The sequence below is a fragment of the Terrapene carolina genome, unplaced genomic scaffold, assembly GCF_002925995.2.
Source record: "Terrapene carolina triunguis isolate 2854851 unplaced genomic scaffold, T_m_triunguis-2.0 Scaffold951, whole genome shotgun sequence".
Lineage (NCBI taxonomy): Eukaryota > Metazoa > Chordata > Testudines > Emydidae > Terrapene > Terrapene triunguis.
In genome coordinates this window covers 8,061,958-8,087,100 of record NW_020665302.1, presented here as the reverse complement: position 1 = coordinate 8,087,100, position 25,143 = coordinate 8,061,958, and the positions used below count along the sequence as shown (strand labels likewise).

The 25,143-nt window shown below is 44.9% G+C and overlaps 1 protein-coding gene across 3 annotated transcripts; it reads right to left on the bottom strand.

Moving 5' to 3' along the window:
• Nucleotides 1–1,584: 1,584 nt before the first annotated feature.
• Nucleotides 1,585–12,540, bottom strand: PRKAB1 (protein kinase AMP-activated non-catalytic subunit beta 1). 3 transcript variants are annotated; one of them, XM_024197391.3, is made up of 8 exons: nt 12,456–12,540; nt 8,515–8,691; nt 7,332–7,498; nt 5,605–5,698; nt 5,171–5,285; nt 3,807–3,940; nt 3,269–3,337; nt 1,585–3,188 (listed from the first exon to the last, which is right to left on the bottom strand). In XM_024197391.3, exons 2-8 carry the CDS (start codon nt 8,680–8,682, stop codon nt 3,111–3,113), a joined length of 825 nt encoding a protein of 274 aa, XP_024053159.2. In that variant the 5' UTR covers nt 8,683–8,691; nt 12,456–12,540; the 3' UTR covers nt 1,585–3,110. The 3 variants fall into 3 exon arrangements, with proteins under 3 accessions (XP_024053159.2, XP_024053157.2, XP_024053160.2); XM_024197389.3 differs by lacking the exon at nt 12,456–12,540 and adding an exon at nt 11,200–11,439; XM_024197392.3 differs by lacking the exon at nt 12,456–12,540 and adding an exon at nt 10,085–10,953.
• Between the last annotated feature and the right edge of the window lie 12,603 nt (nt 12,541–25,143).

Here is a 25,143-nt window from a genome sequence, read left to right as displayed (position 1 = left end):
TAGAAAGCATGAGTGCGTTAATGTAAGTAAGTTAATGCTGTCTTTACAACATGAGCATCAAGTTTTTGGTGTGGGAATTTCCTTACTTTTGAGGCAGGCTTTCATTGCCCTGCTGTGGGCAGACGATGTGAAAGCAATGGATATATTTTGAGGCACCCCTGTGGCCGGGATTCCAGCTGAATTAATCTGCACTGCTGGAGCTGGTAATACGGAGTTCTGGGGCACTTAATGCTTTCTTCTTGCTGTTCAGAGCCCTCACCGTGCCCAGACTTCCTGTTGGCCTCTGTTCACAAATATTCATGTGCAGGCTGTGCCAGGAACAGACATTCTCTCTCATCATGCCTCAGTTGTCATGAACCGTAACAAACTGAAAACCGACCTTTCCAAGCAGTCAAGTATACCCAGCATCACAGAGGCCAACCAATGGAGATTGCTCAAGCTGCTTGAACTGTGACAGCCTTTGTCAAGGCTGGATCCCCACTTTGAACTTTAGGGTTCAAATGTAGGGGCCTGCATGAAAACTTCTAAGCTTATCTACCAGCTTAGCTTTGGTCCGCTGCCACCATCACAAGAATTCCCTCCCTGGGAAGCCTTGAGAAACCTTTTACCAATTCCCTGGTGAACACAGATCCAAACCCCCTTGGATCTTAAAACAAGGAGAAATTAACCATCCCCCCTCCTTCCTCCCACCCTCCTTTCACCAACTCCTGGTGAATACAGATCCAAACCCCCTTGGATCTTAAAACAAGGAGAAATCAATCTGGTTCTTAAAAAAGAAGGCTTTTAATTAAAGAAAAAGGTAAAAATCATCTTTGTAAAATCAGTATGGAGAATAACTTTACAGAGTAATCAAACTTAAAGAGCTCAGAGGACCCCCCTCTGTCTTAGGTTCAAAGTACAGCAAACAAAGATACACACTCTGGTAAAAAGGTACATTTACAAGTTGAGAAAACAAAGTAAATCTAAGACGCCTTGCCTGTCTTTTACTTACTAGTTTGAAATAGGAGAGACTTGTTTAGAAAGATGGGGAGAACCTGGATTGATGTCTGGTCCCTCTCAGTCCCAAGAGCGAACCACCCTTAAAACAAAGAGCACACACAAAAGCCTTTCCCCCCCCAAGATTTGAAAGTATCTTGTCTCCTTATTGGTCCTTGGGGTCAGGTGTCAGCCAGGTTACCCGAGCTTCTTAACCCTTTACAGGTAAAAGGATTTGGAGTCTCTGTACACAGAGAGCTGTTACCCTTCCCTTTATAGTTATGACAGCCTTAAACAAAAGGAAACCAAACCAAAAACAGGGGTGGAGAGCAGTCAGTTTTCCAAAAGTGAAATCCTTGGGTTTTCCAATTGCCAAAGGTCATTAAGAGCTTGGTTTACTCCCCCCCCACCACTCTTAAAGTGTATTATTCCGTACCAGTGTATGGTGAGAGGATGTGTGTCGAAACTGGGTTTTATAAAAGTAAAGTAGCTACCACTTTAACCAGGGAGAGAAACTGCACAACTAGCCAAGCATTATGCCGCCAGCCAACCCAGTATGGTCGTGGGCAGCGGGGCTGACAGGAAACAAAAACACATTATCCATTTTTCCTTAAAATGCTTTATATTTTAACTTGTTTCTGAAGAGGTCAGACAGTGACAGGAATTCCATGTTTTCAAAGAAAACCCAATAGCAATGTACCCTGAACTACTCAAAATATTGTAACAATACAACTGAACAGTTCAGAAAACTGAAAAGTAGTCTTTTATCATTGACTGTATCACATCTAATCGTGGTCACCAAAGTCACTATCTGATTAGCTACATGGTGGTTTTTGTAATATGTACCCCTGTATAGTAGGTCATGGACTGAGGTCACTCTCGTCATTCTTATTGGCACTCAGGTGCCCAGGAATGGACGGGCACTATGCATTCCCCAAGTTGGTCCCTCCAGGTCAGGCCTGAGGCACATTGGTGGGGAATTTATTCGTTTTGGGATCAAATAGATCATCAGTCTCTAAGAAAGGCAACCTGGCACCTTTTGTGAGAATGACATCCGTTTACATAAATATAAATAAAGCACGAAGTGATAGAAATTGTTGGGAGTCCTTGCTGCAGAGACCACACGAACCTAAGTTGGCAGAGTCAAATGCAAATATAGATTCAGGGCCAATCCAGCCCTTGACATAAGTGAGTGCAGTGCCACTTCACAGGGGCTGCAGCTGCTTATATCAGCAGATGATTTTTCCCCTCAATATCTCATTTACTATACAGTTTTTAAAGTAACTTGGGAGTCACCTTACCATCAATTTGATAAAAGCTGATACTGAAGAATTAAAGCCCTTATGCTAAATTGGTCAATTTCCTTATAGGAACCCAGCCCAGTTTAAATCAGTCCTTATCGGCAAGAGAATTACAAATCTGTTACAAGAACAGATTATTGCAGGGTGCATTATATGGTCTACACAAAACCCAGCAATAAAGAACAATTGTCTTTATCAGCAATTCCACTGGGGAAAAGTTATTTTGGAGTTCTCATAAGAGAAACAATGCTAGAGCATCACTCACATTGGAAAACGTACTCAACCGTCTACTGATTAAACAAACAAATAAAAGAAACAGTGTGTGTGGTAGTGGCAGCATCTCTGGCTTCGCCCAAAACAGCTGCAACAGAAAGAATGCCATTTTTCACATATAGTCGAGCCAGGGAATGGGCTCTTTGTGGAGCTCAGTGGTAATATAATTGAATGTTTGAGCTTTATGATAAAAACAGCCACTCGATCAGCAAGGATCTTGCACTTCTTAGAATATTATTTTCTACAGCCTGTATCACTCATGAATGACATCTGAGCTGTCACTATCCCCATATTTCCCAGCCTGATTTCACTGGTAGATCCCAGGCGATTGTTATTGAGCTGAAAAAATGACAGCACCACCAGCCATCTATTTGGTCCTGGCTGAGTCTGAAAACTTCCAGATGGGACTGGGAGACCAAGGCAAATATGAAACAAATGTGAAGTCTTTAAAACCGTATGAAATCAGAGTCTGTTTACAATAGCATAGACCATGCATATGTTTTGGTTTAACGAAGAATTTGTTCCCTCTGGCACTTCATCACCCCAGGATACCTGGTCTAATCATATTGGCTTGTACAGCAATGTAGTCACATATTTTTTTTTGTAACGATGAGTGGCGCTGAGCACCATCACTCCATCCTAGGGAAGATGGAAAACAAGTTATCACAATGTAATGGTTAACTCAATGTAACTGTTGTGATAAGGTAAGACTCCCTTACCTTGATAGAAAGTGCATAGAGGTGGTTCAGCATGACGTGATTGGGCTCAGGAAGTAGAGCTGGATCACACTGAAAAGCATATAAAAGGAGGAGACAGAGAGTGGAAAAACTAAATTATGGCATATTGTCTTTCACAGGCAACCACTCAACAAATCTTTGTATTGGCTCCCCGTCAAAATTCCAATATAATCAAAGATCACTTAAGGGGGGACCAAGGGTATATATGGGGTTACCTTTCCTCCACCTAGGAATGGGCCTTTTCTCATTTCTTACAGGTTTGCTATGTTCTCAGAAGTTCTGATAATTTTGCAGTGTATAGATTAGGATTTATGAGTGGGGAAAACGGTGTTACTATTCTTCTTCCAGTTTTGAAAAAAGATCAGTTAAGAAGATAATTACAAATGGATCAGTTTGGACTTGGGCAATAAAGATCTCACTCATTAGGGGACGCTTCCAAGGTTTGGGATTGTTACAAGCAGCTCCAGTGCATGTCCAACCTCTCAAATAACTGACCCAAAGAAAAAGGTTGTCTACTCACAGAAATGCCAGTGTCCTTATTCAGGATCACCTGCAGCAGGTGTGGTGGAAGAATAGGTGGAGTCTTGAAGCGTTCCTCTGGCTTAGAAACATAGGGATCCTGATGGTAGGGTCCTGGGGGTGAACTTGAAAGCTCTGTTAGGGAGATGTTAAAATATTTAACCTTAAAGAAGATAAACTCTTCACAGATACATAAGCTGCAGTAGTAATTTCACATTCAGAAACATGTGTATGACAGAAGCTAATTGCGCTATAAAGTCAATCCTCCAGGAATTACAGAGATGCCACACTTCCTGTACACTCTAGATGAAGTCTTTGGTTTCCTGGGACACAATTCCTGCTGGGCCAGAAACAAACTAAAAAATACAACCATCACCCAGGACAGGGCACTTGCAAGCTGCAGCTACACAGCACAGTAGGAAGTTTTGTCACATCATTTCAGAAATTAGTTCCTGTTCATAACACAGGGTTAATCTTGACACTGGTCTGCTCATCAGCAAGATACTACTCAAACAGCACACAAATATGGGAACACTACTAGGTGACAGAACGCAAAGGGAACCCACATTTCAGAATTTGGGAAGTTTTGTGAAGTTCAAGCACAAAGATCTGTAGCAAGAAGCCCAAGAGATGATTTTAAAGATTCCAGAGTCTGCCTACTGGAGACCAGCTAGGTAGGGTCAGCCGTCAGCACTTCAAGGGTTGGTCCTGAAGCTTTTATTTTTTTTTTTTTGGGGGGGGGGGGGGAAGGGGATTTCCTTGCCCAGTATTTCTGCAGCACACATTCAGTACTAAGTGCTACCTCAGATTATTTGCTTTTATGATAGTTTTTGGCAGTCCTGGCAAACAGTGGAATAAAATCCCCTTCTTGGTGACAAAATATTACTGAAATTATTTAGTGTATACGAAAGGGGCCAAGCTCGCAAATAGAATCTTCCAGGTACCCAGAACGCTGCCATGGCATTCCCCACAAGTACACAACAATCCTGAAAAAAGGGATCAGAGGCAGGTCAGTCTCCATGACCTTCAAACTGCTGTCAAGGCAGTCAACCTCAGTATCAGTTTTGAGGTAGCTACTGATTCACCAGGGAAATCTGAAATCACCATTTCATGTCACGCATTCAAATAGCAACCACTTACTACTGATCTAGATGGGGTTTGATCAGTGACCTGTATTCTACTACAATCTCCTCACTCATTCCAGCTTCTCTCCTTTTACATTTCATGATCCCTGCACATATCCCCAACAGATCGGGTATAAAAAGTAAGATTCTTCTACTTTGGGGATTTAAGACCAGGAATTAAATGTAGAGGGTATTTACGTAACTTCAAGCACGTGGTATAAGATTACAAATGGATTCATACCAGACATATCTGAGCATTTTTGGGAGTCCACCATTAAAGCATCAAATACTTCAAAGTCAGTTTTCTTCACCTGAATGATGTTGTTAACTGTACCAAGCTGGCTGGTTACTACTGGCTAGGAAGAAGCAGAGGCAAAAAGTCACAATTCAGAAGGTATGCAGGGTTATTAATATTCTACAGACTTGAAAAACCAATGTCCCACAGTCCTCATCACCTACTTCTTGTTTAGCCTCTGGTTATTTAACAGACAGACAGCACTACTAGACTCAGTTACCTAGGCCAGCTGGGGCCGGGAACATTTCACCCGATCAAACAACCAATTGCTAGTGTTAGCAAAGGCCCTTTCCTTTAGGTTAGCGTGGAAGCCAACTCATTTCTCCCATTCATGTGCATGAATCATCTTGTAAACCTGCAGGATCACATAAAAATGTTACCTCCGAAGGATCATGCGTCCACTGACCATCCACATAGAACTTGTACTGGTGCTCTCCTTCTGGAAGATCCAGGATTGCTACAAAGTTATTGTGGCTGTGATTTCAGAAAAATACACGAACAATTAACCTTTTATTCTGAAAAATCTGTCCATCTACAGACTCGCTACAATTATTATAAGAAAGAATGCAAAGATCTCAAACAGAATCTTTCAGAAAATTCCTGAAGGTAATGACCCTTTTAAGACAGCATGTGAGGCAATCCAATGCAATAATCTAAATGTACAGAAACAAGCTAACGCTAATGAGTACCTCCTCAGTGACAGCTGAGTCCCATCTCTTCACATGCACAACTGCACATGTTTTACATTAACACTGATCACCAGAAAATCCAGGCTCCTGGTGTCAAAGGGTTAATGTTGTGTTTTTGAAAAGCATTCTTCTTGCATCTTTGTTACTCAATACAACGTGACAGCACACTAGTTTTGGCCCATCAGCCAGAGCTTCACATACAAGATAAGGATATATTGGAGTGAACTTGCTTTTCAGTACCTTCCATCACAAATCTCGCCCGTCAAATAAACAAGAACTGCGAAAATGAAAGCAGTAACTGCCAGAAAAACTGCTCTGAGTAGACGCAGTTTGATCAGATTGTCATTCCTGTGCTACGAGCTTCCTGCCTGTTTTGAGGTCTTCACAGTAGCTCAGAGAGAAGTCATGCAACACTAACAGTCCTCCATTCCTCACTTCTTCCCAGGGATGGGGGCAAAGTCTGCAGAGGAAAGTGTCCAGAGAGGCAGTTTTTGCTGTTTGAGTTTGGAACGTGTGTCTATTTGAAAGGGACTTTGTAAGAGAGTTTACTTGATTCACTATAGTGACGGCCAATTGCAAATTAAAGGGGGACAGATGTCTCTCTTTTCTAAACATTACATCTGAAGGAGACAAACCTACTTTTCTCCCCCACCCCCGGTTATTATTTCTTTGTACTTTTGCTAGGAGAGGTCTAAGTTGTCAGATGAGAAATCTGAGACTAGACAAACTCTACAGACCACCATGCCAAAACTACCTCCCTCGTCTATTGATCTGACGCTGGCATCCAGTTCTTTGAATCCTTCCACTGCCTCCCCTTGAAGCACTGCACCATGTTTAAGCTTCTCGTTTGCCCCTCCAAAGCCCCTTATAATTCCATCCTGGCATGTGTCTTTGGCCTTGCTTCCCACTACATTCCCCACTCAATCTGTCCAGTCTGAAAATTATCCTAGTATTGATGCTCCATTGGTCCCCTTTTCCCTACTCCTGTCTCCATAATTTCTCCCACGCTGCTTATGCATGGAATGCCCTTCTCAAACCCACCAAGCCAACACCCTCTTTATTAAAGTCCCTAAAAAACACTTTGGGGCAATGTAGCTAAAAACACTTGTGGATTTCCCAGTGTGTCCAATCTTCTACATCTACCTTTAGGCAGTAAACCCTACATGGCAGGGACTGTGGTGTGTCTTTTCCACAGTGCCAAGCAAATAACTACTTCCATGGGACAATTTTCACCTCCGGCAGTCAGAGTGTCCCACCATTCAAATACTGACAGTTAGCATGATACACTAAGATTTCTCCTCTTAAGAGCTCTCAAAGCTAACAGAGGTATGCAATAATCTAAGTGTAACAATAACATGACCCTAATTGCTTCCAACTTTAGATAGAATGCCAGTGATGCAATGTAACAAGTTTGTTACCTTCTTGTAAGAGGAAGTTTACTCCAGTTGTTGAAGGAACCTGACAGATAAACCTCTTTCCCTCCTGCAGTCCAGCGAAAGACTGTTGGCCGATTTTGAACAGGGACTTTTTCACTCACTTCCAGATCTTGCTGCCAAGCTAGAAATTCCTCTCTCTCTCGTGGAGCCTAGAAGCACAAAACTTTACTCAACAGAAGTTCTACGTTGGCTCCTTTGCCCTGTGAAAGGAGAGGTAAGCTTAGAGAAAGGTAACATTTGACTAAAGGTATCCTCACCCCTGTGTGTGTTCTTCAACATTCCCATAAATTAGAAACAAATGCAGGTAGCCACTGTTATATCAGAGACAGAAGTTGGTATCTCAACAGTTTGCAAGCCAGCTTGTAAAGATTTTTAAATAACCCATAAGTTGAAAGATTAGTAGCCTTCCAAATTGGCAGATGATATTAAAACAGAATGCAAAACAATTAAACCAGAGAAGTAACTATCATTGAGGGGGAGAAGCACACAAAGTAGCTGCATATATTTAAACTGAGGGGTAAAAAATAATTAAAAAGGAATTTCTTGTATAAGGCATTTGTTAGACCCTGCAAAATGCCTTCCATAGAGAACTTGCAACTGGACCACAGGAAGGTTATTGCTATCTGCAGGGTACAGCTTAACGCAATATGATGAATTAAGTTGGAAGACCGTGAGCTAAACATTCTTATTCCACCCAACAATGGGGACAGACCAAAATTAGGACTATTAGAAATTAATACTAAATAGGGAACTCTGACAGAACTTTTAAAATGGAAAGAATCATCATCTGGAATGTTACTGAGTATGGTGATTAAAAAAGCATAAAAGGAGCTTAAAAGATATAGCAAAGGAAAGTGGTGTATTAATATACAACATTGGGCAAGGGCTTAGAGCCAATTTCTTAGTTTTCCTACAATTTTTGTTAAAAATGTAGTATTTCATTCACAGAAATCTGCTAAAAGGTTAGAAGAAGAAATAAGGTTTTCTTCCCTTAAAAAAGAGAGAGAAAGTCAGCAATGCTTCAAGTTTCTAAAACTGAGTTTATACAGAAAATTGGCTAAAATATCACTAATATCACTTCCAAAAATACAGCTTGATAGAATGTCTAAGCTACAAGGTGCCAGTGTCGGGTTATGACGGAAGGAACCGCCATAACTTATGATACCTTTATTTCCTCAGAATGGAACAAGTCTGCATCTTCAGGACTATCCATCAAGATTTTTGGTCTATCACCTTCTTTTGTACTAATGGCTCCACCAGAATTGTCTCTTCGGGGCGTCTTATGGCCCCCATGACGCTCCATACCAGCTCGCTCACTGCTTGTATTCCCCATTTTAAGGCCCTGAAAAGGACAGAAATAGCCTTATCCAGTGTGACATACACATATTAGTGAAATTTGAGCTCTGCCATTTTAGAAGAGACTACAGAAATAAACCCATGGCAAAACAGACAGCGATAAATCAGACACGCACAGCAATACAAAGGCAGCCATAAAAAACAGTAGAAAGATATTTCTACTCCTTTCATGCATACACAGTACTGACAGAAAGCATAGTAATTAGTAGACCATAACAGCTTGACTTGTATTATAAGCGACACTGGAGGAATGGAACATACAGATACCCCCCGACCCGACTCCACACCCTTAGCAAGGACCAGTGGATAGGACACTAAGCAAGGAATTAGGAATAAGAGTCTTGTCTTCACACTTACGGAGTTGGAGAAAATCATTCAATTACTCTATCCTACAAACATCTTTAAAATATACTATACCTAAAACAACAAGCTTGCTCCTAAGGCAAAAGGGATAACTATAAGGAAAGCTTGCAAATAGCCCTGTTTATTTGTGTTGCAAAATAAATCCTGACAACTTTGAAGCCTCAGCATGCAGGTAGTTGTCACAAAAGCACATTCTCTCCTGCGATCCTTCAGAGATACTCATCATAAGATAAGGTCCTCTATTGTACCACTCAAAAGATGCTAATATCAGGGTGCTTAGTCCTGGAGCCCCAAAACCAACATCTCTACAATTTGAGCTAACGGAAGATTTCTTTTCTTTTCCTGTTAACGAAGCCTTATGTTCTTTCTATGCAGAAGCCAGCCAATATAGGCACACACATTCATACACATATATAATGCCACCAACTACAGTCAATGGCAAAAAAAAGAAAACCCACACAAATATTGATGTCAATAAGAACTTGTCTGGGCTCAAAACTACCCACAAAAATATCAATAATTTTACTTAATTAAAATGTTCTTCAAATATAGCCAGGGCAGTAGTTTTCAGAAAGATCTACCTATTACAAGAAAGTGTATATGGGCGATAAGCTCTTTTTGAGATTGAGGGAGACAGATGTTTGAAGCTGGTGCATTTGTCTAATCAAGGTTTATTTTTAAAACTAACAAAAGCAGTCTGATGAATTTACCCACAGTAACTGTGAAAAAGAGGGAAGAGGATAATTTCATCCTCATTTTACTCATCAGTTTCATTAATTACTTGGATTGTTTTTTTAAACCTCATTCCAAGTGTAACAGGTGTCAAGTCTATTAAACCTCAGGTCAGGGTTTCAGGGATCCCACCAACATAAAAGCCAGCCCCAGATCTGGGGTAAAATTTTCATAAGGGCTTCTGGGACTTCTGTTTCTCAGTTCTATTGGTTTTCAGTGAGACTAAGGCCCCTAAGTGCTTAGGGCCCAGACAAACAAAGGGTCTTAAGCATTGCAATGCCTACCTTTGAGGCATGAAGAAAATAACTGAAATCCACAAATCCTGGATTAGGTGCCTTTGCTCCCTTTACAATGAATGGGGAGAGAGCTGCCTATGCTAGTAAATGGGAGAGACTGATGAGAGGGGTGTGTCCAAAGCCCCACCTAAGTCTGGGTTACAGGGAGCCTCCTATTTCTACTTGCCATCCAAATTTTGATTAATATTATTCAGATATATATTGGAATGATAAAGTTAAATGTCTAATAGCAAACTGCACAAGTGCAGCCTTTTCTATTGCTGGTAACAAGTACGAGAGTCTAGATTTAACCCTCAATTTAAGAGTCACTAAGTTATTTACTGAGTCAGTTTTCTCTTATGAAAATTTATAACTGAAAGTCCTTATAATACTCATCAACAATTCATTGATACACTGTTTTAAGAACTTCTTCCAATCTCCCTTTTTAGCAACCCCGTAAAGTTACAATATCCAGACTCAAGTATCTCAGATAAAAATTCCAAAATCTGCCAATTCACCAATCCAATTACTAATTGTAATATTGGTAGGAACCCTTCCCATCCCATCTATCCCATATATAAACTATCAATATACAGAAACACTGAAGTTGTATAAGAAAATTTAAATACTTGATAATTATTATTAATCTGTTTAAAACATGAGTGTTGCCACATTAGGACAAACTTTCTAAGTAATTAACTCATTATTTCAAGTTTCAGTTACTTTTTCTTTTATTTCACAATAGCCAATCATTTCTGTATGTTAAGTGTTCATAGTGTTATTTTTTCTAAAGCTCAAGGAACAAACTCCCAGCAGAACACACCTGGAAGATGTCCATTAATTACCCCATAGTCTCAGCAGTTCTCAAACTTTAGCAACGTAAGGATCCCCCAAACCCCTTGCTGAGCCCCCACTCCACCCCTTCCCCCAAGGCCCCACACCACCTCTTCCCCCACCCCTCCCCTGAGCCAGTGGTGTAGCCAGCATGGGATTTTTGAGTGGGCCCCAACTTCAGGTGAGTGGGCAATTGGGGGTGGGAGGGCCCGCCTCCCTCCAACCCCTGCAGCTGGCCTTGTGGTGGGTGATGGATGGACCCTCTGGCCAGGGGCTCTCCAGGCACTCACCCAGCTCCGGGAGGAGATGCTGCTCTCAAGCGTGCATGGCTCCTGGCTCCCTTCCAGGTCCCACCGCCCCATGCAGGGGCCGGCTCCCCTGGGGTGGGGGCCTACCTTTTTTAAAGTTTTTTACCGCCGCTGGGCGCCTGCTCGCTCTCCTCCCAGTGGTAGATTAGCCACTGGGCCAACCTGGGCCCCAGAAAAATGGGCACTCCCAGGCCCTACCCACTCCGCCCGGCGCTCCAGCCTGGGACTGGGGTCGGGATGTAGGGGCTTGTCCCACTCCATCCGCCCCACCGGCACTCCAGCCGGGGTGTGGGGGCTTGCCCCGGCAGGAGTGCCAGGTGGGCGGAGTGGAGCAAGCCTCGGCGCCCCAACACCACTCTTTGGCTGGAGTACCAGGCGGGTGGAGTGGGACAAGCCCCCGTGCCCCGACCCCTGGCAGCAAAGAACAAGATTCCAGCCTCAAAAGTGATTGGTGGCAGGTTGTTTCTGTAGAGTAAAAAGTCATGAGTCAGTTTCACGCTGCCCCTGTAGTCTTCTGGGATAGAACCATAGGAACATAGGCTTGGACGGGACCCCTAGAGGTCATCTGGTCAAGCCCCCTATAGTGAAGCTGAGCCATGTATACCTAGATCATCGCTGATAGGTGGTTTTCTACAGCCCTCAACCATCACCTCCCTCAAGAACCGATGCACCATTGGCAGCGGCCGCAAAGGGCTCCCCATGGGCGGCTCCCGGGGGTGGGAGAAGAGCTCGCGCTCCATGGCCCCCTTGGTGATTTCGAGTCAGCGCTGGTGGGTGTGGTCACGTGTCTATCAGAAATGAGACCCACGAACTCGCTAGGTGGGGTGGGGCGGGGCACGGCACGGCATGGATCTCTCTCCCCCCCCTCCCCGACTTAGCGCGGAAAAAGGGGCAGCGAGCCCCCGAGCCCGGGTTCGCCAGGAACCCCGCCCCGAACCCAGGCCGGGCAGCGCTGGGAGCCCGCCCCGCACGCAGGTCACGGCACCGCCTGAGGGGCCCAGTTCAGGCCGCTCCTCCTTCTCCTCAGCCCCACCCCCAGCCTTCTCCCGGCCGCTTTCCACGGGCCTCCGGGGCAGGGCGGGGCCTCGCCGCCCATCGCCTCAAGGTCACTGGGCCGGGCCGGCCGCTTGGCACCGCCTCCCAAGGCCGCCGCCGCCGCCCCCGGGCAGACACCCCGCTTCACGGCGATACCCAGCGGGCCCGGGCTGGAGCGACGGGACCAGCCACCCGCATCTCACCGGCTGCCGCCCCCGAGTCTGCCTCAGAAACCCCTTTCGAATCCTGCCCCGTCCGTTCTCCCGCCCGGGCTACTTCCGCTTCCGGCGACCCCTGTGCCACCCCTCTCCCTGCCCCCTGCGGCGCGCTTCCGCTACAACCGTTCCCTCCGCCCGCGGCGTAACACTCGAACCTGCCCCCCGGAGCGGCACTTCCGGTCACTAGTGCCGCCTTCCCCTGAACTTCCGGTCAGCCTGCTCCCCTCGTCTCTGCACTTCCGGCTGTCGCCGCCGCGCTCGGGCAGGACTCGGGGCGTGGGGGAGAGACCATCAGCAGCCCCTGGGGCGGTGCACTGCCCGGGGGGGGGGGCAACCCCCCTGGCCCAGGAGCGGGGCCCACCCCAGGCTCTGCAGTTCAAGGGATGCCCCTTCTCGGGAGCCTCAGGGCCCACCCCCGCTCCTCGGTAGCATCTGACGGTGCAACGGATCCCACGTCGCGTTACCGACGTGCCGTGACACAGCAAATGGCTGCGTGGGGTAGCCAGGGTGGAAGAGGGTACGTGGGGGTGGGGATGTTCTCCAAGCCCCTGCCCCCCCCGGCACCACGGCTTGCAGCCTAGTGCACCGCTCTTCATAATCAGGTTCCTCCTTCTTGTGCCTCTGCTCGGATCAGCCGTGCAACAGCTAACAAGGTCGCCATTTAAATTGTCAGCAGTAGGCTTCAGGGTTAATGCATCCCTAGGGATGAGTAGGAGCACTTTACATTGTGCTCAGAGCTATTGGTAATGCGTTCCCCGTGAGTTAGGAGGCCTGGCTGACATTACACCAGTGGCTGGTATGTTTTATGCAGGGCCATAACAGTGCTGTCCATGTATTATAAATCGTCATTCCATTTCCTGACCAGCCTGTCCACATCCAGGATTCTCCCATGTACCAAAGTATAATTTTGTCCCATAAATCCAGTGTTTGGAGCCCAGTTTTCTTACAGCTGTTAAGGCTGGAGACGTGGGAAGCAGGAGATTATCTGAAATAGTGCTGAAAGAGCCTGGCAGAGCTTTCCCACCCACTAGCTTATTACAGCAATAGAATTACTCCCTTTCCTTTTAAATAGAGTCGTGGGGCCCCCTCTGTGATTTTTCCAATTTGCCCAACTCTCTGCAGCGGTGATGGAAAGAATTTGCCTGGCACAGGGCACAGCATATAACTCCCCCCGTGCCAGCCTCCTGTGCTGGTGCAAAAGGGAACCCTCCCTCACCTCAGTACACTCACCGTAACATTCATTTTCTCATTGCTAGACCTGATTTAAAGCAGAATGGAAATTACTTCAGATTCTTGCATAACAGGTTCCTGTATTTGTAGGGTCACACATATGTTCCTTTTAAAAATTTAATTAGCAAGAAGATCCAAAATGCCAATTGTAATTAAAAATGTTCCTGGTGAGAAGAGTTTCTCACTTTCCAAATTGGCAGATGTCTGGGCTCAGTCAAATAGCAGCAGGTAATTTTGCAAAGGCTTTAGGGCTTAATCCTGCCCTCATTGAGGGAAACAGCATAACTTGCACTCACTTAATTGGGAGCAAGATCAGGTGTAGTTTCTGTAGGGCCAGAAAAGCTTATGTTCTCCACAGCACAAAGGCAGCTTTGTGCTGCTCTGCAACCAGTTTACGTGGCTATGGAAGGTTTAACCTCAGCATTAGGGGAACCCTGAGTGGCAGAGAGCTACTGTAGCAGCTCTTATACCCTTTTCTTGGCTGTTGGTGTCAGGGATGTGGCATCCTTAGAGACTTCCGAAGTGTCACATGGAAAGAAGTGTCACCATAGCAAAGAGAAAGCTGAGAAGCGCTGCCCACACATCTCACAAACATGAGTCACTCAAAACCCAAATCAGCGGATATACTGACATTAACATGTGATATGAAATGGACCTTTATTTGATTTTACTTTCTTGGGTTCATGATCCATCAGGTTCCTCCAGGTCAGGGCTGTGGCACACTGACACAGGAGCTGTGTGGAAGCTTGCCAGGGCCAATGCTCAGTTAGTTTTTTTGTTTGTAGGGATATACTTGAGTCAAAATCCCAAACTCAAACACCCAGAGCTTGGATCCGGATCTGAATTTTCTAGCTCAGGCCCAACCACCACAGCTGGCATTAATTGTTCCCCTTCATTGACAGTCTCAGCAGAGAGACCAAGGGCTGAACAGGCCCTGGTTACTAAATTCCCCCTCTTACCCAATCCCTCCAAGTCAGGATTATGGCTCATTGGTGGAGAAACCTGCATTGTTGCTGTCTGTTCTGAGCATAAATAGAGGACAGGTGTCTCCAGCGTTTCTTACAGCAGCACTAACATCCCATAAAAACATTACAAAAAAATTGTAGGCTACTTAGTTCATCACACTTTCTTCTTTGCTTTTCTTAACCCTAGCTAGTGCTCCCCTGTGACTTTTTACGTTCTTTAACTATTCAGGTTCCCCCACTCTAGATTCTTCTTCTCCTTCATAGTCCAACTTAACTCCTCTGTTCTCTGTCAAGTTAAAAAAATAAAACCACCTCTTTCTGGAATCCATAGCAAATTAAACATCTGATCCTGTGCTTGTCCAAGCCTCAGCTAGCTAGAGCATCATTTGGGTGATATCATTATGTTGTAGGTGTTCTGGCTGGGTCTGAGTGAGACTTCCTAGCTATTCCACATGCCTGCTTTCAAGGTATTCAGAGCCTCCAAGCCTTGAACTGTGTGACCCTAAAGCAGCCCAGTATCAGAGAGAAAGGGACTCGCTGGTACCAGGCATAGCTGCTGACTCTGTGGGTGCTCCAGGGCTCAAGCACCCACCGAAGAAAAAAATAGGGCGTGCTCAGTACCCACGAGCCACCAGTAAATGGCAGGAGCACATCTATGGTGCACAGTGAAACTGGAAGGTGGAAAGAACCCACTGGCAAAAAGAAAAATCAGTGCCTGTGGTATCAGGTAATGAGTTTCAGCTGGCTTGACCAATGGAGTGTACCCAATGCAGTGTGGTTATAATCTGTATCCGAAAGGTGTCATGCAATAAGTCATTGAAAAACTAATAACTCACTGATCATTAATATTCTTGCGTGATTAAGAGTTATGGATATATGATGCAAATATGACTAAAATGTATTTAAACCAGGCATGTCACAGGGAGTTGGTAAACAGGAATGTGCGTTTGCCTCTCTGACCAGCCTGGTCATCAGCCAGAGACAATGAAGGTCCATTTACATATAAAGGTAAACAAAGCTATTGAGCAGGGGAGAAGACAGCATGCATGGTGTCTACTCTCCAGCAGAGAGAAACTTTATCTGGGCTACAAAGACAGGGGGATGGAACCTCAAGTGATAAGCAATTGAATCAACTGATTGCATACAATGTTACTGTATTATAATGAGTGAGGTGTTTGATGAAAGTCTACGACACACTGGTGATTAACATCATCGTGACATGTATGTTTTAACACTATACAGAGAACTAGGGATACACATTGATATTATACTTTACAGTCTGTTATCAAACAAAGGGAGAAACAGGTTTTACCCAGACAAGAGGGAAGGTAAGAAATTAAGCCAGGGGTGACCAAAAACACTTGAAGCCCCATTACATAGAAATCAGCAGGGGGCTGGGAAGACCACAGGAAGGGAAGAACAGCATGAGGTCATCCTGACTCTTGAAGCAAGGTCAATGAACTTTAAGAGAGATGCTTTCCAAAGGTTTACTGGTCCATAAAGGGAGGGGCAGAGAACACCCAAGTTATCCATCGCTAGATAGACATTAGGGGCCAGAGCTCTTGCAAGCTGAGAAAGGAGGGGTTGAAGTCTCTGGGAACTGAATATAGGTGAGAAACCTGCTTAAGCAAAAATCTTTCACATAGGAAAATAAGGTAAGTCAGCATCTTGTACTTCTGTGGAAAGTCCTAACTGAGGGAAAGTCAGCCATGGCTGGAAAGAAGGCAGATTGGTGAGAGAAGCCATCTTGAACAAAGCCTGTACCTTGTTAGATTAAGTTTTAGACTTTTAGATGCATGATTTAACTTTGATTTGCTTGTAACCCTTTCTCACTTTATTTCTTTTACCTGGCATCACTTATGTCCTATTGGTAATAAATTTGTTTTATTTTTTACTATAAACTAACTCAGTGCTGTGTTTGAAGGGAAGGGTGTATTTACTCCAGTTAAGTTAATAAACTATAATGTGTGTTTCTCTCTTTATAGGAGTAAACAAACGATATTATTTCTCCAAGTGGTCTGCACACTTCCGAATACATGTTTTTGGGGAAATTTGAGACTGGAAGCGTGTTGGGGTCACCCTGCAAGTAATAACCACGGCTGGTGGAAGCCAGGGTGGGGCTGTTGTTCTGTCGTCAGGCTGCTAGAGTCAGAGTTGCTGATCCAGGGATATACAGCCCACAGACACTCAGGGTGTGACCTGCAGGCTTATCTGCTGGTGTCCAGGATGTGAGCCATAGCAGCAGGGTATTTCAGGCCCCGAGGGTTGCAGGGCAGGCAGTGCCCAACCCCTCACTGGTCTGGATTGCATCCCAAACCATGACAAACTGCCCTCCTTGTTAGGTTTTCAGGCTTTATGTAACTTCACTGCCAGCTGAGTTCATTCCTTGCATTTACCTATTTTGAATTTCTATTATGGGGGTGATGGATGTTGAGTTTTATTTCCAAATGAAAAAAAAATTATAGGCCAGAAGCATGGTTTGGTGGTTTAATCCTGGGATTAGGAACCAGGGGAAAAAAGTCACCAATCTGTCTTCAGAATGAGGTACAGAAGAATAAGAGCGATGCCACAGAGAACCCACCTGCCCTTAGAATGAGAGAAAAGAGAGGTCTAGTTATGGACCACTCAGATGCTCTGGTGCAATGGCCATAGCAGTGAGAGCTGCACAAATACTTAGCAGAGAGAAAGTGAGATGAAAAAATGTCCTGAGTTCTAATCCTGGCTCTGACACCAACTCCCTATATTGCCCTGAGGAAGAGTTTTAATCTCTCTCTCCCTTAGTTTTCCCATCTGTAAAATAGGGATAGTTGTAAATCATAGAAATGTAGGCCAGGAAGGGACCTTGAGAGGTCATGTAGTCCATCCCCTGCCCTGAGGCAGTATTAAGTATACTTAGGTTGTCCTTTTCAGATAATGATACTTAGTAAAAATAGGTGAATATTGCACAAACATTTCTTTAAATATAAATTCAGATTTTTAAATGAATTTGCTCCAGGTGTGTTTAAGTCTCTTTGTCTTCACTGTCCATTAACATGTATGAGCTAGAGTTTCCCAACTGCTTATGGAAAGCAAATGATATGCTTGGACATTCAAATGCTTACAGAGAACTACTTGTCCAATCAGGGAACAGAAACAATACCATGTGATCTAGTTGACCAATCATAATTAAGCAACATAGCTTGGATTTCAAATGGCAAACCACAAGGTGAAAGAAATGGCTGAAAAAATTCATTGAATAACAAATCCATTTGAGAAAAACCACAATCCGCATACAGACATTCCACAAGTTGCAAAAAGCAAAATTAATTGAATATTACTTATTAAGTATTATTCACTCAGTCTTTATCATCTCATAAGTGGTGTGTGAGGTTCAGTTAGGTAATGTTTGTAAAACGTTTTCGAGATAGTGTTATACGAGGTACATGTGTTTTATGTCGTCATTAACAAAAAGAAAGGGGCAAATCTGTCTCCCTTTACTACCGTCTGTAGCCTGTTTGAAGTCAAGGGGAATACTCAGGTGAGTAAAGCAAGCAGGACATGGCCCTACTATTAAAACTGACAAGCAGCGTCACATTCAGAAATTAATTTTTAAAAGGATTTTGTTTATTATCCAGAATAATGATGTCATAATTAGAGCTGGCTGGGAATTTTCTGACAGAGTTTTGTCAGAAAATGACAATTTATCGCCCTGAGATGTTTTTCAGAAATCTCTCTGGTTTGACAAACTTCTGGTGAGCCTCAGGAAGGGTTCCAATGCAAACCTAGGGCCTCCAGCTCTGAGCAGCCCATCCTGTGAACAGCCACTGCCAGAGAGCCTGGGCTTCATGAGTCTGCAGCTTTGGGGTAGCCCCTCCATGCCAGGGCTTCTAGAGCTGCCAGGTTCCCTGCCATGGAGCAGCAGCCTAGAAACCCAGGGGGCTCTCAAGCTCGATGCGACAGAGCCAGAAGCCCGGCAGCCCTGGAATCCATGGCTCTAGGCTCCCAGCTAGAGTGAAACTGACAAGAATATCAGTTTCAGTCAGCAGCTGCTGGGGTCTCTGGGAGCATATTTTGTTTTGGAAACATCCTCTGTTGGTTCCCATGAACTGGGCTTGAGAGCCCAAGCAGCTGCCCGAGCTGCAATGTCCACACTGCTATTTTTAGCATGCTAGCTGGAGCCGAGCTAGCATGAGTCTGTGTACCTGGGCTGGGAGGCTCACTCCCAGCTGCAGTCTCAATGTACCTCATGGGGTCCCAGAGCTCAGGCTCCTGAATGTCTACACTGCAATTTTATAACCCTGCAGCCGGAGTCCCGCCAGCCCAAGTCAGATGACCTGGGCCAGCCGTGGGTGTTTAATTGCTGTGTAGATGCACCCGAAGTGGCCTGTCGTTAGTGGAACCCTCAGCCCTGAGCTATGCACCCAGGCTCCCCAGACAGTGCATGGGAAGAGTTAGGCACCTAACAAAGGGATTTTCAGAAGCTGGTCAGCTGAATGGGAAGCCACCTGAGCTAGCCAGGAATGACATGCTGAGGGCGGGGCAGGGAGAAGAAGGGATTTAGGCATCTAAGCTTCTGACCTGGCACATCTGTCTGCTGGACCAGAGACAAGGGCCTCCCTTCACTTGGGATCCTCAGCTGCAGCCCTTCTCCTGGAACCAGGCACTTAAGCCACGTCAGCCACTTAAATAGCCCGTACCCTAGCAGCCCAAACCATCTTCTGTTCACACTCCATACCTCTCTCACACTCGCCCGACATTGCCCGGTGTCCCTAGCTGTCTTTTGTGCTGGTGCTCTGCTGCCCCTCAGCCATCAGTGGCCCTGTCTCTGGCCCTCCTGATTGGGGGGGGGGGGCAGGTAACAGGTGTTAGGTGTGCTCTGAGCATGCCAATAGGCCCAGGCTCTGCTGGTGAGACAGGCATGTTCCTGCCCAGTCTGAGAATCCGGCTTGGGGGCGCCCGGGGCTTTGGCTTGAGCAAAGGCTCTCAGCAAGTCATTAGCTGTGCGTCGGCACCAGCGCTTAGGGGACTTTGCAAATGCTGACGGGTGGAAATGCAGCACCCGTGGGGTTAGGTGGCAGCTGAGCAGCAGTTCTGAAAATGGCAGTGGAGCCCCGAGGGTGGACTCAGGTGTCTAAAGAGGTGGATGGGTGCCTAAGCACTGTAAAAGGATCCTGGCCAACAGGCCTGATTCTCCTCTTGCTAGTGCAAATCTGGAGTAAGTCCATTCAAGTCACTGGCTATAAAGAAAAGCAGAATCAGGCCCCAGATCAACAGATGAGTACAGGCTGCATACAGCCAGATAGATACACACACTATAACAGCACATAGACACAGGCTGTTGACAGACAGACACTGCGACAGCATACAAGTACAGGCTGTTTCCAGGGATAGAGGTGGACATCCTCCCTCATCCAGAACAGAACAGGTGTGCACATGGCCTCCAGAACACATAGGCATGACGAAGTTGCAGAGCCAGGCACACGCAGCCCTAGTGAGAGAGCACGTGGGGGAGACAGGCTGCCTTCACGGGTCACACACAGCCACGGTGTGAGCACATGGGGACAGGCGAACTCCAGAGGCACACACAGACCCAGTGTCATCACATGGGGACCAGCTGAATTTATGCTACTGCAGCTTTTAATTCCCCATTAACACGGATGTGTGTGTTTGACTGATCATTCTTAAAGTGATTCTTTGAAATCGTCTGGGTGCTCCAGTGCTAATCTTCAGTGCATGTATTGTGAAGTTTGCTGATATCCCAGCAGATCGGCATTGCAGGACTTCATCTTCGTATGGTCCTACTGATATTAATTTGCCGCTCAATCTAATGAAATATATACAGCATGTTGTTTAAATATTCGTCTGACACACTTTGTATGGCAGAGCAGAAATGCCTCTTATATTTAGAAGCCTTGCTCTAGAGTTACATATCAGGATACATGCACACTGCTGTTTTGCAGAAGGCAGCTGTCCTGTAAGAAGTGAAAGACGTTAATCTGATCCAGGAGCTGAGGCCAGCGATTTAAAGTTTCCATCTGTCTCTGCCTGTAACACATGCAGGGAGGAAAAGAGGGCTTGCTTTCAAGAAGCAGCAAGTGCTTGAAGGATGCAAGAAGGGTGCAGAGAAAAATCTCAGGTCTGGGGCAGTTTTGCCAGCAGGAGGAAGATTCTGTTGTCCTGCTTGGAGTTTCTGTACTGGCATCTCATGTTCCTTGGATTTCCTACAGCTCTGGTGTTTCACTGACTCCAACATCATTTTACAATGCAAACCTGACAGCCCGTTTTTCTCCTCCAACTGTGCAGGGTGCAATGCATCTTCATAATGGGCCCAATCCAGCAGGTGCTGACTCAGATAAAAGTCCCATTGTAAAACAAGAGGGGTGACTTAATGATCTGAGAACAGTACTGGGAGCCAGGAGTCACTGATTCCAAATCCCAGCTGTGCCACTGACTCCCTTTGTAGCCTTGAGCAAGTCACTTCACCTCCATTTGACACACTTTACTGTCTGTAAAATGGGGATAGTACTTTTCTGCATCACAGGGAGATTGTGAAGATTACTTAGTTAACGGATGTAAAACACCACATAAGAGTTAAGCATTATTTTTATTGGTTCAAACCTGGTTTTCTTATTCAGCCTTTGCGTGGGTAAATCTTCCATTGATTTCAGTGGGAGTTTTATGAAGAACTGAGTAAACAGGGCAAGATCCCACCCAGACATGATAGGAATGTTGAACTCTAATATTGCACCTGTCATCTGCAAAGCACTGAGATTCTGTTCTGAGAAAGACAGATATTAAAAATTACACAGGGCGATATTGTGACATACACTTTCAAGCAAAATTCTCAGTTGAACCAATAGTTAAAAAATCAATAGCATGATAATAATATCTAACTCTTACATAGTACTTTTCAGCAGTTGATCTCAAGGCACGTATGCGGTAAGGCGGTAAGCATCATTATCACCGCATCTGAGGCTCAGAGAGGTCAAGTCACATGGCTATGTCACCTAGCATGCTGGTGTCAGATCTGGGATCAGAACTCAGACCTGCTGGATCCCAGCCCAGTGCACTAGTCACTAGGCAACACGACCTCCCCAATGAAGATGGGCTATGAAGTAGTCCAGAGAAAAGTACATAATTGTTACAGGATTTTTTTTTTATAAATAAGACTGACTTTCTGTGAAAAATTAAACAAGAATTTCTGATAAATGTAACTTATTAAAAATACAATCTGTTTTGACCTGAGCGTAACTAGCTTCCACTCAACACTCCCAGAAGAGCTAGAGATCTTTCTGGTAAAATGATCAGCCATGAACTAGTTAATAATCTTGACATCTAAACTGTCATAATTAGACTTCAGCATTACCATTGTGCTGTGAAACATGGGAGCAGCAGTTCACATGTCCCTTAGCCACGGGGCTCAATTCCTCTCTCAGTTACAACAGGGTCAGCCTGGAGCAGCTCCACCGGTACCATCTCCATTGATGTCACTGATATCTCTGTAGCTCAGCATAACCTCAAGTTGTTTTGGGTGTCTGTAGATCCAGCTCCTTTCTTTCTGTTACCTTGGTGCTTTGTGTCTGTGTCAATGTACGTAGTTAATAGATGGACCTGGGTTTTGTAGAACCAATGAAGCTCGTTGATCTACACTGCAAATGGCAGCTTTTCCCATTCACTTTTTCCATTTTCATAGTCAATTTTTATTCTCAAAACACCCCCCAAACAATCAAGAAACCCTTGTAAATTACTGAAAACGAATACGTTTCTGTGCAAATATTTGTCACTGTTCAGGGAAAACTGCAAGCAGTGGCTTGTATCTTTCATCAAGAAGAAGATCACTTGGAAACTCCTGCTATTGATCTTATCTGTTAGGGCCAGAAAAAGCACACCACATGTCTTTTGTTTCTGTAACTGCAGGCTAAGAGCATGTTGCTTAAACTTCATCCACATGCTGCTAGCGTAGTGTGGCCACATTTGAGATTAACAGTCATTCATTAAAAACACAGCAAAAAAACCAACACACTTTGCCCAACTGAACTGAAAACAAATGCAAAAAGAAAAAAAGACCTAGATGTGTCTGTCCTCATGGCCAGTACACGTTGCTGGGGGTTGAAACTGGTGGTTATAACCGCTGCCCTGCATTTAAGACAGAGGTAAGAAACAGTTAAGCTCCTTTATAGCAGCCTCCACCTCAAAAAGGCATATGCAAGTTCAGCCAGGAGTCAGAACTATGTGGGTGGAGGGTGTTGCTGGGTATTGTTTTGGGTAAATGTGTGCATGTTGGGGGAAGAAGCACACCGCAATAGATGCAGAAAGAAGCGCACACAAACGGAGGAGGAAGCTACAGACACAGCCAGAACAAGCAGAGATGTGTGGTTCTGGAAAAGCCTTTAGAGAGAGAAAGCTTTTGGGTCCAGGACTCGCTAAAAGTGGTTTGGGCTGTGGGCAAGGAAACGCTCTTCTGTTGTTTGGGTCTGCTTGTGTTCAGGGAAACAGGACTTTGTGAATAAACAGGATTGCATCAAAGGTACCTGACTCCACCCTCAATTTCTCCTCCTAAGTGGAACAACTTGCAAGACCCCAAATTTTTGGTTAGCTGCTCAGGCCACAAGGGGTAAGTCTATGGGGCGAGGATGAAGGACCTACCTATTGGGCAGTGTTTCAGCCCCTGGTGGCCAATGGGGGCTATCCCTTGTAAGGGAGGCCTTCATTGGAGAGTCTCCAGTCCTTGTAACAGATGCTAGAACTGGTCCACTGGGGGTGGAGGGGCATGCCCGTAGAAGGTTTTGCAGAGGAGAAGCAGGCACTAGCCTCATATTTTCAGCCTCTTCTGCCAAATGTGACTCCACCCACTCCCCTCACCCATTGCTGAAAGCTACTGTCTCATTGGTGTGGATAGGTTCAAACTTTGTCCAGCACCCACATGCTTGACCACTTGTTCTATCAGGGTCTCTCCCACTTTCTTACAAGAGGCACTGAACTTGAGTGACCCAGCCCAGCAGCAGCACAGTCCTTGTTGACATTGGCTGAGTGGGGCTGCTGGGGGAGCTGTGTTTGACACCAGTTGTCAAACATGACTGAAAATCCTAGGACAGGCACAGCTTTATTGAACATACGTGAATAAATGAAGAGCAGCAATATCAGCACATCAGTAAAGCAAAACTTAGACATACTAAATTGCAGGGTTTCTTCCATTCGCTCTTTCACATGATTCAAGTGGTTTAATATAAAAGTCTGTGTGTTTATACAAATCAATAGTACTGTAGGTCAGCAACCTTTGTTATCTTCACAATCACTGCAGAAATGGGGGCCCAACTCCCAGTTACACTAAGGGACACATTTTCAAAGACATTTAGGTGTCAAAAATTGCAGATGGGCACCTACTGGGTTTTTCAAAAGCACGTATGCAGCTTAGGTGCCTACGTCCCACTGATTGCAATCCTGCTTAGGCACCTTGGAGAATCACACTTGGTGCCTAGCTGCGCCTTGAGGTGACTTTGAAAATCTGTCCTCCAGGTCCCTGAGCAGAGAAGCAAAGGCCCAGATTGTTCACTACACTGCACTTTAATATTTGGTAATGTTAGGGCCAGATTCTGATTTCCATTGCATGAATGTAAATCAGGGCTAACTCCACTAAGTCTATGGAATTGACTCTGGATTTACTGGACTCTAACCTTTATTGTTTATTGAGGGACTTTCTGCAGCTCTCTCATTAGCCACTCTCCCTGAACACATTCACCATTGCTGCTCGCGGAACACTAATGACCTCGGAACACGTTAACTTTAATTGGCCAAAATGTATCAGGAGAAAGCAGGTACAACTTTATTGTCATTCCAGGTTTACTCCCTTGAAAATGAGAGCAGAATCTCACCCAAAGTTTTTTAACTAGGTATTTTCTAGTCCGTCAGTCTGGCTAGGTGCCACCATTCGAGACTGTTGATGCATGTGGAAAAACAGGCACTTGGCTCCAAATTTTGCTCTTGCTTACCCCAGTGTAAACTAGGAATAACTCCTCTCAATTCAGTAGACTTACTCTGAACTTACACTAGAATGACAGAGCAGAGTTCAACCCTTACTGGCCAGTCATGGCGTTGATCTTTTACTGGATTATTTTAGATTGCAATAATTAAAACTTACATCTGCCGTGAAAACAGAACAGAAGATCCTCTTCACCCTGGACTACGTGAGCAGCACCGACTAAGCCAGGCCACCCTTTGTTCTTGGCCTGGTTCCTTTTATTCTGAAACCTAATTTCTCCGAAGTGGTTTGAAAAACAAACAAACTAATCATTAAAATAACAATAATAAAAAAAATGAGTGACAAGGAACCTTAGGAAAGACACTTCCCACACACCAGTGTGAACATGATTAGTTAAAACCAATTTTATTCTGCCTCTCAATGACAATTTTGTTACACCTGATAATAATGCAAGTTACAAAACATTTGTAATCAGTGAAACAGTATCCAAAAATCATTAAGAAGTGCTCAGAATGGGGCA